This window comes from Rhincodon typus, chromosome 31 (genome assembly GCF_021869965.1).
Source record: "Rhincodon typus isolate 14 chromosome 31, sRhiTyp1.1, whole genome shotgun sequence".
NCBI lineage: Eukaryota > Metazoa > Chordata > Chondrichthyes > Orectolobiformes > Rhincodontidae > Rhincodon > Rhincodon typus.
The window spans coordinates 34,681,672-34,696,664 of record NC_063362.1 but is presented as its reverse complement, the minus strand read 5'-3'; the positions used below and the strand labels follow the sequence as shown (position 1 = coordinate 34,696,664).

The following is a 14,993-nucleotide window of genomic DNA, read 5'->3' as shown; positions in this document are numbered from 1 at the left end:
ATGATAAGTGAACCTTTTAAAAGCAAGGTTTAGTAGACCTCATCAAATCGAAACGAGATAGAAATTAGAGCATCATGTGAATATGCTGCAAAGGTATTGTGGTAGGGAAGGAAAGCAAAAGGAGAATGTGTTACTTGCTGCAACACTGAGTGAAGAACCAAGTTCAGACTAGTCTGAAATGGACATTGCATTGGACAATTTTGAGGAATGAGGAAGTTCTCAAGAATTGGGATAAATGGAGTTATCTTCCAGAGGAAAATTGAAATGACCTGAAAGGGTTATTATAATCACATGGGGAGATGTGTGAATAAGCTGGGAAGCACTAATTTAATTACACATGATGGAGATACAAGAAATGTGGTTCCAATTAAGCAACATCCTTTATAGACCTAACCGTCAAGTGGTAGAGGCTCAAAGAGATTGAACGTATGCTCAAAGACAACATAATCAAAGTGAGGTGCAGTGAATGGAGCTCACCCATAGTAATGGTGCCAAAACCAAATGGTATCCAACAAATTGTGTGGACTATTGCAAAGTCAATGCAATTACAAACTCTGATTCATATCCTATTCCACATTTGGAAGACTGTATTGAGAATGTGGGACAAGCAACTTGTATTTCTAAGTTGATCTTACTCAGGATGCTGGCAGGTACCTTTTATCCAAAAGAGCCAAGACAATTTTGGCTTTCATGACACAAAATGGTCTGTACCAGTTTCAAGGCATATCATTTGATATGGAAAATGCACCAGCCACATTTGAAACACTAACCAATAAAGTCATTTTGGGATTACCCAATTGTGTGGTGTACATTGATGATCTCGTGATTTTTAGTCACACATGGAAAGAACGTTTGCAGCATCTATCAGAATTGTTCAATCAACTTCGTGAGGCAGGCTTCGTGATAAACCTGGCTAAGAGTGAATTTGCAAAAGCCCAAGCCACATTCCTGAGCTATTTTATTGGACATGGATGGATGGCCTGGCAGGACGTGAAAACAAAGGTTATTGGAGAGTTTCCCATGCCATTGATGAAGAGGGCAATGCTACAATTCCTAGGATTGAGTGGATTTTATCGAAAGTTCGTACCAAATTTTGGCAGCTTGGTTGCTCCACTCACTCACCTATTGAAGAAGTGCAGAAAATTTCAGTGGATGGCAGACTGTCAGAAGGCATTTGACAGCCTGAAAGCTGTGTTAACCACTGTCCCAGTGTTAGTCACGTCTAATTACGCAAAGCCATTCAAGGTGGCTACTGATGAGAGTTATGTGGGTGTCAGGGCTGTACTCTTGCAAGAAAATGATGAGAAGATAGAAAGATCTATTGGGAATTGTTTCCAGAAAATTGAATAATCATTAACAGAAATATTCCACGATTGAAAAGGAGACCTTGAGCTTGGTGTTGGCGTTACAACATTTCAACATTATAATGCCAGTAATGTGTCTAAGGCAATTGTATATACTGATCATAACCCATTTAACCTTTTGAAGAAAATTAAGGACAAAAATTCCAGACTGTTTGAATAGAGTTCATTATTGCACCCAGTTAATTTTCAAATTACACACATGGCAGGATGAGAAAGTAATTGCCAACGTGTTGTCACGTCTGGAGACAGCATTCAGTGGCTAGAGTAAAAGGATTGAAATAGTTTGTAGTAGTGAATGTTTGAATGCTTAGAGTCACTGTAATGTATATGTATTGTAGTGTACTAGTAGAGTAAGACCAAGGGTTTTAAAAATTAAGCCACCTTTATATATTGATGGTTTATTTTATTTAAGGGGGTAGGTGTGACGATGCTGTCACTTTAAGAGATTATTTTGTCCTTTTTTCTGAAGAGAGGTTAAGGCAGATGTGATGAGCTCTAAGAAAGTAAACAATTTGTGAGGCCTTGGGGGTTTTTTAAAGTTGGAATATTGGAAGCACCCTGGGTGTGGCCTGATCTCTTAGGCCAGGCTTTTTATTTTTAGCTTTTAGATTTACCCTTGCGCAGAAGCCACTGGGGTCTCGAGTTGGAAGCTTCAGTGAATGTCTCCCAGCTGCTACTTTCTCTGATGTTTTCTCTTGATGTTTCTCCCTCCTTGATTGGAGAACTGCATCTGAGAATCTGCATTTGAGTTAGCCTTTTTGCCAAGGGGTGTGTTTAAGGGATGTTACTATACTGAAACAGTTCATTAACAATAGGTACCGTAATTATTAATGGGTTGAGTTTTCCAATAGTTGGTCTAATTTCCTCTCTCTCTTTTTGTTTGTATTTTAGCTATAATGTTTAAATAAATTAGTGTTTTGCTTAACCTCAAGTAGTTTGACCAGTTGCATTGCTTCTGGAACACAGCACTTTTCACATCTACCTTTTCAAAATAAGGAAGTTGGGGTCTAGGCTACCTGTAAAATATGTTGAAGGAATCTGGTTTGATCCATAAAAAACCCAATTGGTCAAGACCTCTTTGGAAAGTCAGTCAGTCTACGGTAGCCTCTGAACCATGATACGGCAGTAATTCCTCGAATGAGGAGAATAAAAATGACATTTTCAAAGCACTAGTATGGAACTTACCTTCTGCACCTTGATGAAGTATAAAATTACATTTAATTTTTATTACAGGTTACAGGGAAACAGCACAAACAAAAGCGAAACAGGCATTTTAAACAAAACACTTACTACACAAGTCTTCATGACTTCCTACAATTGATGCTATTGCCAAATGCAGCAGTGTTAGATGTTCAATACTTACCCATGAACTCCATCTCCCATTCTTTGACCCATTCCACTTGCACAGCGTTTAAATTGAATGGATCATCAAATTCATCTCTGAGCTGCTTTATCAAGACAGAGGGTAGCTAATCCTCTTGAGGCATCTTGGCCAGCAAATATGCCATCGGGACCGTCTTGTCTCCTTGTCCCAGGTAACCATTAGCACTGATGCACCCCAGGCCTTTCAAAGCTAGTTTTCCTATAGTTAAGGCAATGAACCCCATCTTTTGCCTTTTTTTTGAAAGCATTGCTTGGCTGTTTTCTCAGACACTTGATTGCCAGTGAATTGGCCAACCATCAAGGCACAGATTTCAGCTGTCAGCTTCATTTTAATAAATCACAAAAGATTTCAATGCAAAAACTGTCAAAACAGTTCAGATCTTCCAGTTTTTCTTCAGATATTGCTTAAATATAAATGTACCCTCCAAAAGATAGGTTAGGATAGAGAATATTTTGCTTGGTCAGTATGAGGAACTAGCCACCAAATTTAAGAAACAAACCTCAAAGGCCCTTATCTCTGGATTATTAGCTGAATCTGGAAATTGGGCCAAGGAAAATCATATTGGAGATGAATACTTGTCTCGAAGATAATGGGAGAAGTGGAACAAAAACAGAAGTTGCTGGAAAATCTCAGCATCTGTGAAGAAAAAGTTAGTCAACATTTCGGATCTGGTGACCCTCCTTCAGAGGATAGGAGAAGGAGGAGGTGTTGCTATTGCTAATGATGGAATTAGCACAAAAGGGAGGGATGACATGAATTCTGGAAACTAGGATGTGAAAATGGTTTGGAAAGAGGATAAAAGCAAGACCTCATTTGTGGGAGTGGTGTACAGGCTGCCTAATAGAAACCACACAATAGGGTGGAGGGTAAAGGAGAAAGTGATGGGAGCTTGTCAGAATAGTTCGACAATAATGAGAAATTTTAATTAACATGTCGATATACAAAGGTAGCCTAGATGAGAAGTTCAAGGAAATTTTAAAACAATTTCTCAGCAGCATGTTCTGGAGCCAACCAGAGTGTAAGGCACTTGGATAAGTTCAAGGTAATCTGGTAGAGTCACTGGAAGTAATGTTTGAACAATCTGTTGGAGTTCTTTGAACATGTTGTGGATAAAAGGGAACTGATAGATAAAGTATACTTAGATTTCCAGAAGGTATCTGATTAAAGTACCATATCAGAGGTTATTGTGAAAATAAAAGCTCATGGTGCAGCTGGTTGCATGCTGTTATTTCAATGTGCACTGCAAAATTGTTCATGTTTTGCTATTTCTCCATTTTCCTCTCCACCCCACCCACAGCTGCTTTGAAACAGTGAAGTTCAATGCCTTTGATTGGAGTTAGAACAGCGAAAATAGAATATTACAGCACAGGAATGGGCCCTTCGGCCCACGGTGTTGTACCAAACATGACGTCAAATTAAACTAATCCCTTCTGTCTGCCCTTTGGTCCTTACCCTCCATCCCTTGCATATTCATAAAAATGTAAACAAAATGATAGATCTATAAGTATTGATTATTTAAATACCGTAATACCATTAACAGTTGTACTCTACATGTCTGAAAGAAACCTAAATGAATTGAACAAACACTCCAATCTGAACGACAAGTACATATTGTTCAATTTTCAGAATTTTTTTTAAAGTTAATCCTAGCTTGTTGATTCAGTCCACATTTGGGGAAAAAAAAATTATGTCAACACAGTGTAGAGCCGGAGGAACACAGGAGGTCAGGCAGCATCAGAGGTGGAGGAAAGTTGATGTTTTGGGTCGGGACCCTTCTTTTTCTGAAGAAGGGTCCCAACCTGAAACATCAACTTTCCTGCTTCTCTGATGCTGCCCGACCTCCTGTGTTCCTCCAGCTCTACACTGTGTTGCCTCTGGCTCCAGCATCTGAAGTTTTTGCTATCTCCCAATGTTACATGTCAGTTTGTTGGTTGATTCCTAATGTTACTATCTACTTGTTTTATCTATCTTTCAGCGGAAGATTAATCTCTTTCACAAGTTAAGACAAGATGTTTATACTGAGACCCCCTTCCAGTAAGTACATATTGCCAGTCACTTAAGTTGGGCAGTTGCTGAGTAATACTTGTCTCTGCTGCAGTCTGAGTTTTCAATCCTGAATTCTCAGCTATTTTTGTTTAAGCTTTTCTGACACCTAAAACCTGTGTATACCCCAGTTTAAAACAGTATATGTTGCTTTCTGATATTAGAACATACAATAAGATCTAATTCTATGTGTAAGCAATGATGGATTGCTACAAAACAAAACACTACCTGCAGATAACAAAGGTGTAGAGCTGGATGAACACAGCAGGCCAATGCTCCTATGATGCTGCTTGGCCTGCTGTGTTCATCCAGCTCTACACCTTTGTTATCTCAGACTTTCCAGCATCTGCAGTTCCTACTATCTCTGATACAATTTTAACTACCTGCAGATATTGTTAATGAATTTTAGCTGAGTCAGCATTTGGTACAGAGTGCTCAAAGAGCTTGAAGTGATGGTATTTGGAGAGTAGGAGCAACAACAGGACCAAATTCAAATTCACATTTAGAGTATTGTGTGCATTTCTGGTCATCGCGCTACAGAAAGGATGTGGAGGCTTTGGGGAAGTTGCAAAAGAGGTCTACCAGGACGATGCCTGGGTTGGAGTGTATTAGCTATAAAGGAGAGTTTGGACAAACATGCTTGGATTGATTTCACTAGAATGTCAGAGGCTGAGAGGCAACCTGATAGAAGTATATAAAATTGAGGCATAGGTGGAGTAAATAGTCTGAGTCATTTTTCCAGGATGGAAACGTCAAATACTAGGGGGTATAGGTGTAAGGTAAAAGGGAGAAAGTTTAAAGGAGATATGAGAGGCAAGACTTTTACTAATCAGAGGGTGGTAGATGCCTGGCATGTGCTGCCAGGGGAGGTAGTAGAAGCAGATACAATAGCAATGCTTAAGAGACATTTAGGCAGACACGTGAACTGGCAATAAATCGAAGGATGTGGACCATGTGCAGGCTGACGGGATTAGTTTAAAATGGCTTCATGGTTGGCACAGACATGGTGGACCAAAGGGCCTTTCCTGTGCAGTACTATTATGTTCTGAGCATAGCTATAGTTTGACTGAACATATCCTGGATTGAACTTTTGCCCTTAACTGTTCAGTTCTTCTGGAGTAAAATTTTTTTTTATTTTAGTTGCTTCATTTCAATGGTTCCAGAAAATATCCCATTCAATTTAAAACTGCATGTAGCACAGTGTTTTTTGTATGGTAGGAATCTGAAAAGCTAGTCGAGTCTATGGAACATAAGCTAAGAAGCTTCCAGCTGGGAGAGGCACTGAGTGATTACATTGATTGGAAGAAGCCTGAGCACTTCAGAGCATGTTTACCATGCAAGCTTTTTTCTGTTATAAAATGCAGTTGGAGTGAGCCATTAAGGTCGAACAGCTATCTTTTGGTCCAAAAGTGGGAGATTTCATTTAAATAGAGATCTGATGAACTGAATCCCATTAGTGGAAGATGTGTTAATAACTAATGATAAGAAATCTTGCCTCTTAACTGCAATTTTGCTTTTGCTTAAGATGAGAAGCAGGACCTATACTTCAAACTTGGATTTGTTGAAATATTGAAATGTTTGAATATGTTGACTATACAATGACATGGTATAATAGAACTATAACTTGTAAAGCCACATAGTAAGCTGATAAATTGTCCTATTGTGATACTTCGTTGGTATAAGAGGGATGCAACAAAGCAAAGCTCAATAGTGCTGTGATTCTTATGTTTGCATAATGGCTTCTTCATTTGAAATGAAATGTAACTTGTTTAAAACTGAAAAAAATCTTTCAAATGACATGGGTGACTGTACTATATTTCTTCTCTCCCGACAACTCTCTACCCCACCTTCCAAAATTGACTTCACGTCCAAACAAGCAGAAATGGAAAGATGATAATGTGAAACTATGTAAAAGTTATATAGATTTGATGTTCTAACGTCTGTTTAATATTTCTAGGGTTTTGTCACAGACTCTATTTTCATATATTTCCATTTTTAAATAAACATATTCCTGTGTTGGCATTAATTGGTTGGAATATTTAGCAAGAGCCAGCAGTGCCTATTTCCTAGTCTCAGTAAAAGGAGAGAATTTTTAAGAAGTGTGACCATCATAATTTCCATCCCTTTCAAAGAATTATTTTTACTTTGAAAAGCTAGAATCCATCATTCAACCAAATGTTCAGAGAAGCATTATTTTGTTGTATGTTTTTGTTAACACAAAGTGGTGACAAAATGTTTTTCCATCAGTTTCTGTTCCTAATAATGAATGCTAATATTAGTATATTAGAAATAACTGCTAAATGAGAAGGAACAGAATGCCTAAGTTAATGACCATTGTTGCTGACAGAACGTTTGCAGTATTGTGTTCAGAAACACCCCTAAGTCAATTCTTAGATTTTGAATGCTTGCTATTCAGCGAGTAGAGGAAAAAAAGCGTCATGTTAAGCTTATAGTTTGTTTTCAGACGATGGAGGATTCATCTTTACCATTGCTTCGCCAGTATTAGACTAGTGTATCCATTTTTTTTTGTTATCTCCTGGTCATTTTATGCAGTGTTTTGCTTGAAAATGCATGACATTTAAGTGCTATGAATTCCATTTTTGCAGATCATGCATCACTTGCAAATCAGAATATGACAAAGGCCTGGATAAGAGTCTCAGCAATAGATTCTGAGTACTGCTGTAAGAAATCAACTAGATTGTAACCAATGTCTGCCTTCCTCACTGCTTCAGGCAGTAGAAACTTAGAAACTATTCTGTAATAATGTTGTTGCCAAATACTAGAAAAATAATGCCACCAGTTAAAATGCTTTAGCATTTGCACTGAAGAAGAAACATTGACTATCTTCCGAAGGTTTTTAAAGTGAAAACACACCATCAAATTATGTTCCCACTGAAGTCATGCACGGTGACCTCTCTAACCTGAAATGCTTGACCAAGTCATTTCTGGATTTTAGAATTTTCTTGATTTATAATGTCTAACCATAGTTTGTGAAAGAAAACTCTGAAGATATAAATATTTACCAAACCATAAGACCATCAGAAAACAGTAATAAAAGTTTGTATTGTCTTACTTACCCAAAAACTATATCATCTTGATTCTGTTCCCAACCATCATGCATTAAAATGATGACATGAGTTTCTAGTGTCTGCTGAAAATATTTCTTGACAACTGGTTCTCAACGATAGATTTCTGGACAGGAAAGGTTACGTTGTTTTAAAAAATACAAAAGGTGTTTTAGAGATGAGTTCCTTCCATCTCTGGAAAGATGTGAACACATCTATTCTAGTGTACAATGAAAAGCTTTGCATTGATGTACTGGATTTAATGGAGAGAAGAGGGTGGAAAAATATCTTGAAATTTTATTTTTAACATTAAATGTATTTCTGATGTATTAATAGAACACAAATGTTTTTCAGCTACCCATTTTCAATGTGAAAATTCTGATGGAGCATGAGAGAACATTTAAAAAGGAAATGTTATTTAATGAGATGCCCTCCTGATCTCGCATGACCCATTCTTGAATCTGCATTTGCCCTGCACAACATCCTACTAACTGATGGGGAGGGCCTCCATTCTTAATAAATATGGAACCCGGAAGAGCTGGAGTGCTTCTCCCAACTCCATGTTCAAAAAGGCCTATTTCTCGAGCCTTTACTGAAACCGCTGGCAACTGATTGTCTTTTCCTTGTTCTAGTTCACTCTTTGGAGACTTCCTCCTGTAAACAACTTAATGTCATCAAATATCAAGGCTTCCTCAAACCTCACCAGTCAGCCACAGGAATCAGATCCTTTATCTTTCCAGCCTTTTCATGATTCACCCCTTATTTTGACCAAAAATCTACACACCTGTAGACCTTGTGAGAGTTCGGGGAGGAAGATGAACTTATAACCACAAAAAATTGAGAACTAAAACCCCTCCAAGTAAAGTCATTGTTGGAAACAGTGACATAATTTCAGTAAGAATATACCCATCATATCAATTTTACTATCATTTGTTACAATCCTGTAGAGACTAATCTCTCAGAAGGGTCTCTCAAATGACTAACAGAAATAAGTGAACAAGATTTCATTTTAACATGTATTTGTACAGTAACAATTCTTTAAATTACCAGATCCGGTAACACATTGAACTAAAAAGATACTTTTGCCTGAACCAATACAATCAAGATGCATCATTCAACCCTTTTTGCTGTGCAGCCTGTGAATGTATAGTGTTACCAGAATTGGTCCAAAGTTTCCTCCAGGTTCACTGCTTCCTACCATGATAATTCAATTTTTTTAATCCATTCAACTCAATCCAGATGTGACATTTTCTTGCAAAGTCCACCTCTGACTCTTTGTTGCTTGAATCCCCAAAAAGTGCATCCTTTCTATCCCCTTCAAGCAGAAAACCAACTCTAGAATAGTCATTCTCTGTTCATTACAGCAGTGGCTACCTTCATTCTCCACATAGTGGTAGGTGCGCTCAATGTGGCTCAAAGTTCAGCTACCCTTTTACTGTAAATTGCTATGGAAATGTGGTACTGCCACTTTTTTTTTTAAGAAGTTTCTGTTTTGATTTTCATCTTCTGCACAAGCATGTTTCTGAGTTGAGGCGTTTCTGGAATTTCCCATTTTCCTTTGTTTTAAAATATTTTCTTGAACTCATGTCTTGTAAAGCCCAGCACTCTTAACATCATAAGCCTCAATTTTAATTCATTGAGCAATTTCCTGTATTAGTTCCAAGCTACCTCATTGAAGGAAATACTCAGTTACCAAGTATAGCATTGCAGCAGTTTGTGAAAAGACTGTGCCTTTAATTAAATTTGACTGTAAAAAGAATTAATGAATTTAAACTTTCAGAGAACTGGTTCATTCAAGCAGTATTGTGCCAAAGACATTGGTTCAAAAAGTATCTTGCAAGCACAATTAAATAAGTGCATTTATTTTGTCTGTTGTTGATAGCATTGTTGTCTCTGGGCCAGCAGGTTGTGAATCAAGAAATAAGAGCAAGAGTAGACTATGCAGCCATTTTGAGCTTACACCATTATTCCATATGATCATAGCCAATCTTCTGCCTCAACTCCACTTTTCTCCTGCCCATTATCGTAGAGCCATACAGCATGGTAAGAGACCCTTCAGTCCGACACCAGTCCATGCCAAACATAGCCCCAAACTAAAGTAGTCCCACTGCCCGCTCTATATTCCTCTATTCTTTCCTATTCGTGCACTTCTCTAAATGTCTTTTAAATGTTGTAATTGTGCCCTATCATTAATTGCATAAGCCCTATCCTTGTTTGTTGTACCAAAATGCAATACCTCGCATTTATCTAAATGGAACTCCATTTGCCATTTTTCAGCCCATTTGATCCCTGTGATCAAAATCTCTTTGTAATCTTAGAAAACCTTCTTCACTGTCTGCTATGCCACCAATTTTGGTGTCATCTACAAGCTTACTAGCCATGTCTTCTATATCCTCACCTAAATCATTTATATCAATGACAAACAAGAGGACCTAGAACCGATCCATGTGGAACACCGCTGATCACACTCCTCTAGTCCAAAAAGCAACCCTCCAGCATTACTGTCTGTCACCTGCCATTAAACCAATTATGTATCCAATTGACAAGTTCAACCTGAATCCCACGTTACCTAACTTTACTAATTAGTCTAGCATGCAGAACCTTGTCAAAGGCTTTACTAAAGTCCAAGTAAACAACGTCTATTGTTCTTGATCCCTGAGAGATAATCTATCTCAACCTTTGAATATATTCAACAATAGCGAATCCACAAGCTTCTGAGGTAGAGGATGACACGGTGGCTCAATGCTTAGCACTGCTGCCTCACAGTGCCAGGGACCTGGGTTCGACTCCACCCTCTGGCAACTGTCAGTGTGGAGTTTGCACATTCTCCCCATGTCTGCATGGGTTTCCTCTGGGTGCTCCGGTTTCCTCCCACAGTCCAAAAACATGCAGGCTAGGTGGATTGGCCGTGCTAAATTGCCCAAGTGTTCAGGGAGTGTATATTAGATGGGTTGTAGGTCTGGGTGGGATGCTCTGAGGGTTGGTGTGGACTTGTTGGGCCAAAGGGCCTGTTTCCACACTGTGGGGATTCTATGATCTAAAAGATTCACAATCTTTTTAATGAAGAAATTTGGCCTTGGAAAATTTCTCAGCTGATCAGAGATTGTATTTGACCAATTGTGTTTTTTTTTGTGATGATTTGACAAAAGTAGTTGGTGTGCTTTGCGTTTAGATGTTACTTATATAGACTTCCAGAAGGCATTCAATAAAATCCCTCTTAAGGAAAATTGTTGGCTGAAGTTGAAGTTCATGAAACTGAAGACAAATTATTGACCTGGTTGGAAATTGGCTGAGCAGGAGACGAGTATGGTTAATAACCCATTCTCTAAGTTATAGGATGTAATCAGTGGTGTCCGACAAGTATCTGAGGATCTCAACTATTCACTGAAATTATTAGCAACTTTGGGATTAAAAAGGCACATATCCAGACTTACTGATTACAGAAAGATGGGCACCATTGTAAGCACAATATTGCAAAGGGATATTGTTAGACAATGTGAATGAATACCACTCAGTTGCATTTCAGTGGCAAAGTGATCATTCACTTTGGCCTTGCAAAGGATAGAACAGGTGGAAGGTGAAAAACATTGGAGCTCCAAAGAGGCTTGGGGTCTAGGTATAGTTATCATGAATAGGTACAGGAAAAAGATCAGATGCTAATGTAATGCTGGCCTTTACATCAAAAGACTAAGAACAATGGTAAGAAGTCCTCATATAGCTGTACAAAACCATGAAGACAGTAAGGATTGCAGATGCTGGAAGCTAGAGTCAATAAATGTGGAGCTGGAAAAGCACAGCAAGTCAGACAGCATCTGAGGAGCAGGAAAGTCAATGTTTCGAGTCAACACTCTTCTTCAGGACTGGGAAGGGGAGCCCAAAAATAAATAGAGGGAGTGGGGTAAGTTGTGGGGAATGTGGGATGGAGCTAAGTGGATGCAGGTAGGGGATTATTGTGGTTGGTCAGTGCAAAGAGTGGAGCAGGTAGGTGAGTAGGAAGATGGACAGGTTGGGGTTGGAGAGATTTTGAAGCTGGTGAAGCCAATATTCAGGTACTTGGGCTGTAAGCTCCCAAGATGAAATATCAGGTGTTGTTCCTTCAGTTTACATGTGGCCTCACTCTGACAGTCGAGAAGGCCAAGGATGAACATGTCACCAGGGGAGTGGGAGTGGGAGTGGGAGGTGGAGTTAAAGTGGATGGCAACCGGATGGTTGGCTTGGTTGGTGCATGCACAGCTTGGGTGCTCCGTGAACCGGTCCCAGAGTCTGCATTTCTTCTCCCCTATATGGAGGAGACCACATTGGGAACAGCGGATACAGTAGATGAGGTTAGATGAAGTGTTCCACGCTTTGGGTGAAAACATTTATTACTTCTATCCCCTCTAAATGTCTTGGCCCTTGCTTTAAATCTATGCCCCATGGTTATTAATCTATTCAGTAAGAGGTAGACAGGAAGAAACTCTTCCTATCTATGACCCTTACCTGAAGGACTCTGAGCTATCCTCATAAGTATGTACAGTATTGGCCTTGGATTGAATGATAGCTGGATCCAAGAGTTATTTATGAGGAGAGATTGCACAAACTAGATGGAATTCCCAGGAATTTAGAAAGTTGAGAGATTTAATCAAAGCTTTTGTAATTATGAAGTAAACTAGTGGACTAGATAAAGACAAACTATTCGTATTGATTTGAATCTAGGACTAGGAAATAGTCTTAGGCCTTAGAATGGACTTTTCAGGAGTGAAATTAGTAATATGGACCAGACCAAATGTCTCAAAATATTCAGAAGATAAGGTAGTAGACCCTAACTTTTTTTTCTTATTTTAATGGTAAATGTGAGGCATTGCGTTCTAGTGCAATTCTATGTCAAACTGCTGTATTTAAAGCAAAATACACTTTATTTGTCCATTGTAGTTAAAATACTACAAAAGAAAGAACTGGAATAACAACTGTGTTGAAAAACTTAACAGAATAATAAATACTGTAACTATTACTAATTAACTGTTCCATTATAGCAACATCCCATAAACACATTCTTGGCAAAAGGCAAATTCAGAAAACAGATTGTCGCACATGCAACACCAGTGGTAGGACAAGAACCCCAGCTTTTGGCTGCAACTGAGAGAGAAAAAAATACTTTCCGCTTCAAGACCCCAACAGCAACGGCTGAAAGCTAAAACTAAAAATGCTGCTTCTGTGGGAGCTTGACCACATCCATTCAAGCTGCTTCTGTTCTAACTTTTTAAAAATAATCCCCAAGGCCTCACAAGCTCTTTACACTAGTGGCTGTTGTAGACTGCTCATTTCCTCCGCCTCTGCCTCTGCCTTTAAAACCTCCATCAAAACAAAACTGGACAATTGTTCCTCTTAAAGCCATGGTATCGTCACACCTCTTCCCCTTTTTAGAAAAAAATGAGCCATCAATATACAAAGATGCCTTCGTTTTCAAAACCTTTTGTCTTGCACTATTAGTGCACATTACGTATACATTACATTAACTCTAAGCATACAAACATTCACTACCACAGTCTATTTCAGTCTTTTTTTTTTCCTGCCACCGAATGCCTCAGTCCCTTCATCAAAGTCACAACTTCACAAAGGCAATTACATTCTCTCATCCTGCCACATTTTTGTACCAATTTGAGCGTGTTACGCTTGTAGGTCTTGTTTCGTTTCCATGCTGGGTAACTCATCAGTGCAGCCTCCGATGAAGCGTCGGTGTGTTTTCCCGCCTGGTTTTTAAACTCTGGAGTCCGTTGAGGAGGATTGCCTCATTTCTGGTTTTTCTTCGTAGTGGAGTGTATTTGGGGTCAAGTTCTATGTGTTTATTGATGGCTTTCTTCGTGGAGTACCAGGCTTCTAGGAATTCCCATGCCTGTCTCTGATTAGCTTGTCCCAGGATTTTGGTGCTGTCGCAGTCGAATAGGTGGTTCTCTTTATCCATGTGGATTGAGATGAGTGAGTATTGGTCGTGTCTTTTTGTAGCCAGTTGGTGTTTGTGTACCCTTGTTGTTAGTTTCCTTCCTGTTTGTCCAATGTAGTGTTTCTCACAGTCTCTGCAGGGGATCTTATAGATTACATTTGTCCTGTCCATGGCAGGGAGTGGGTCTTTAGTTTGGGTGAGCAGTTGTCGTAGGGTTGATGTGGGCTTGTGTGCCACTCTGCTGCCCAGCGGTCATAGGAGTCTTGTGGTGAGTTCCGATGTGTTCCTGATGTAGGGTAGTGTGATGTGTGTCAGGGCGTGTAGTATCTTCCTGATGTTGTTCGTGTAGGCATCTTCTGACCCAGTTTTTTGGATATCCATTATCCTTGAAAACCTAGAAGAGGTATTCTTCTTCCTCTTGGCGTAGTTCTGTGTTGCTGCAGTGTGTTGTTGCCTGTTTAAATAGTGTTCGCACGCAGCTTCGTTTGTGTGTTGGGATGGTTACTGTTGAAGTTCAGTACTTGGTCTGTGTGTGGCTTTTCTGTGTACTTTCATTTGGAGTTCCCCATTTGTCTTGTGCTGTACCATGACTTCCAGGAATGGGAGCTGTTTGTTCTTCTCCTCCTCTCTGGTGAATTTTATTCCAGTGAGGGTGTTGCTTATAAGTTTGTGTGTCTCCTCTAGTTTGGTCCGTTTAATGCTGACAAAGGTGTCGTCCACGGAGCGTATCCTGCCATGTGTATAATTTTCAAATTGAATGACTGTAATAAGTTCTATCTAAACATTCTGGAATTTTTGTCCTTCAATTTCTTCAGAAGCTTTAATGGGTTATGATCCGTGTATACAATTGCCTCAGACACATTGCCCATAGAATCCCTACAGTGTGGACACAGGCCCTTCGGCCCAACAAGTGCACATCGACCCTCAGAGCATCCCACACAGACTCATCCCCCTATAACCCACCTAATCTACACATCCCTGAACACTATGGACAATCTAGCATGGCCAGTCCACCTAACCTGCACATCTTTGGACTGTGGGAGGAAATTGGAGGAACCCACACAGACATAGGGAGAATGTGCAAACTCAACACAGACAGTTGCCCGAGGGGAAATCAAACCCAGGCCCCTGGTGCTGTGAGGCAGCATTGCTAACCACTGAGCCACCGTGCTGCCTCTGGTGTTATTACTGGCACTATATATAATGTTGAAATGTTG

At 39.5% G+C, this 14,993-nt stretch overlaps 1 protein-coding gene across 1 annotated transcript in view; it reads left to right on the top strand.

The window, feature by feature from the left end:
* Positions 1-14,993, top strand: part of tmem269 (transmembrane protein 269) — an 83,140-nt gene that overhangs the window by 19,102 nt on the left and 49,045 nt on the right. Inside the window, exon 2 of the mRNA XM_020529815.2 lies at positions 4,724-4,782. Coding sequence (XP_020385404.2) covers positions 4,758-4,782 — 25 coding nt within the window. The 5' untranslated portion in view covers positions 4,724-4,757. The remainder of the gene's footprint in view (positions 1-4,723; positions 4,783-14,993) is intronic.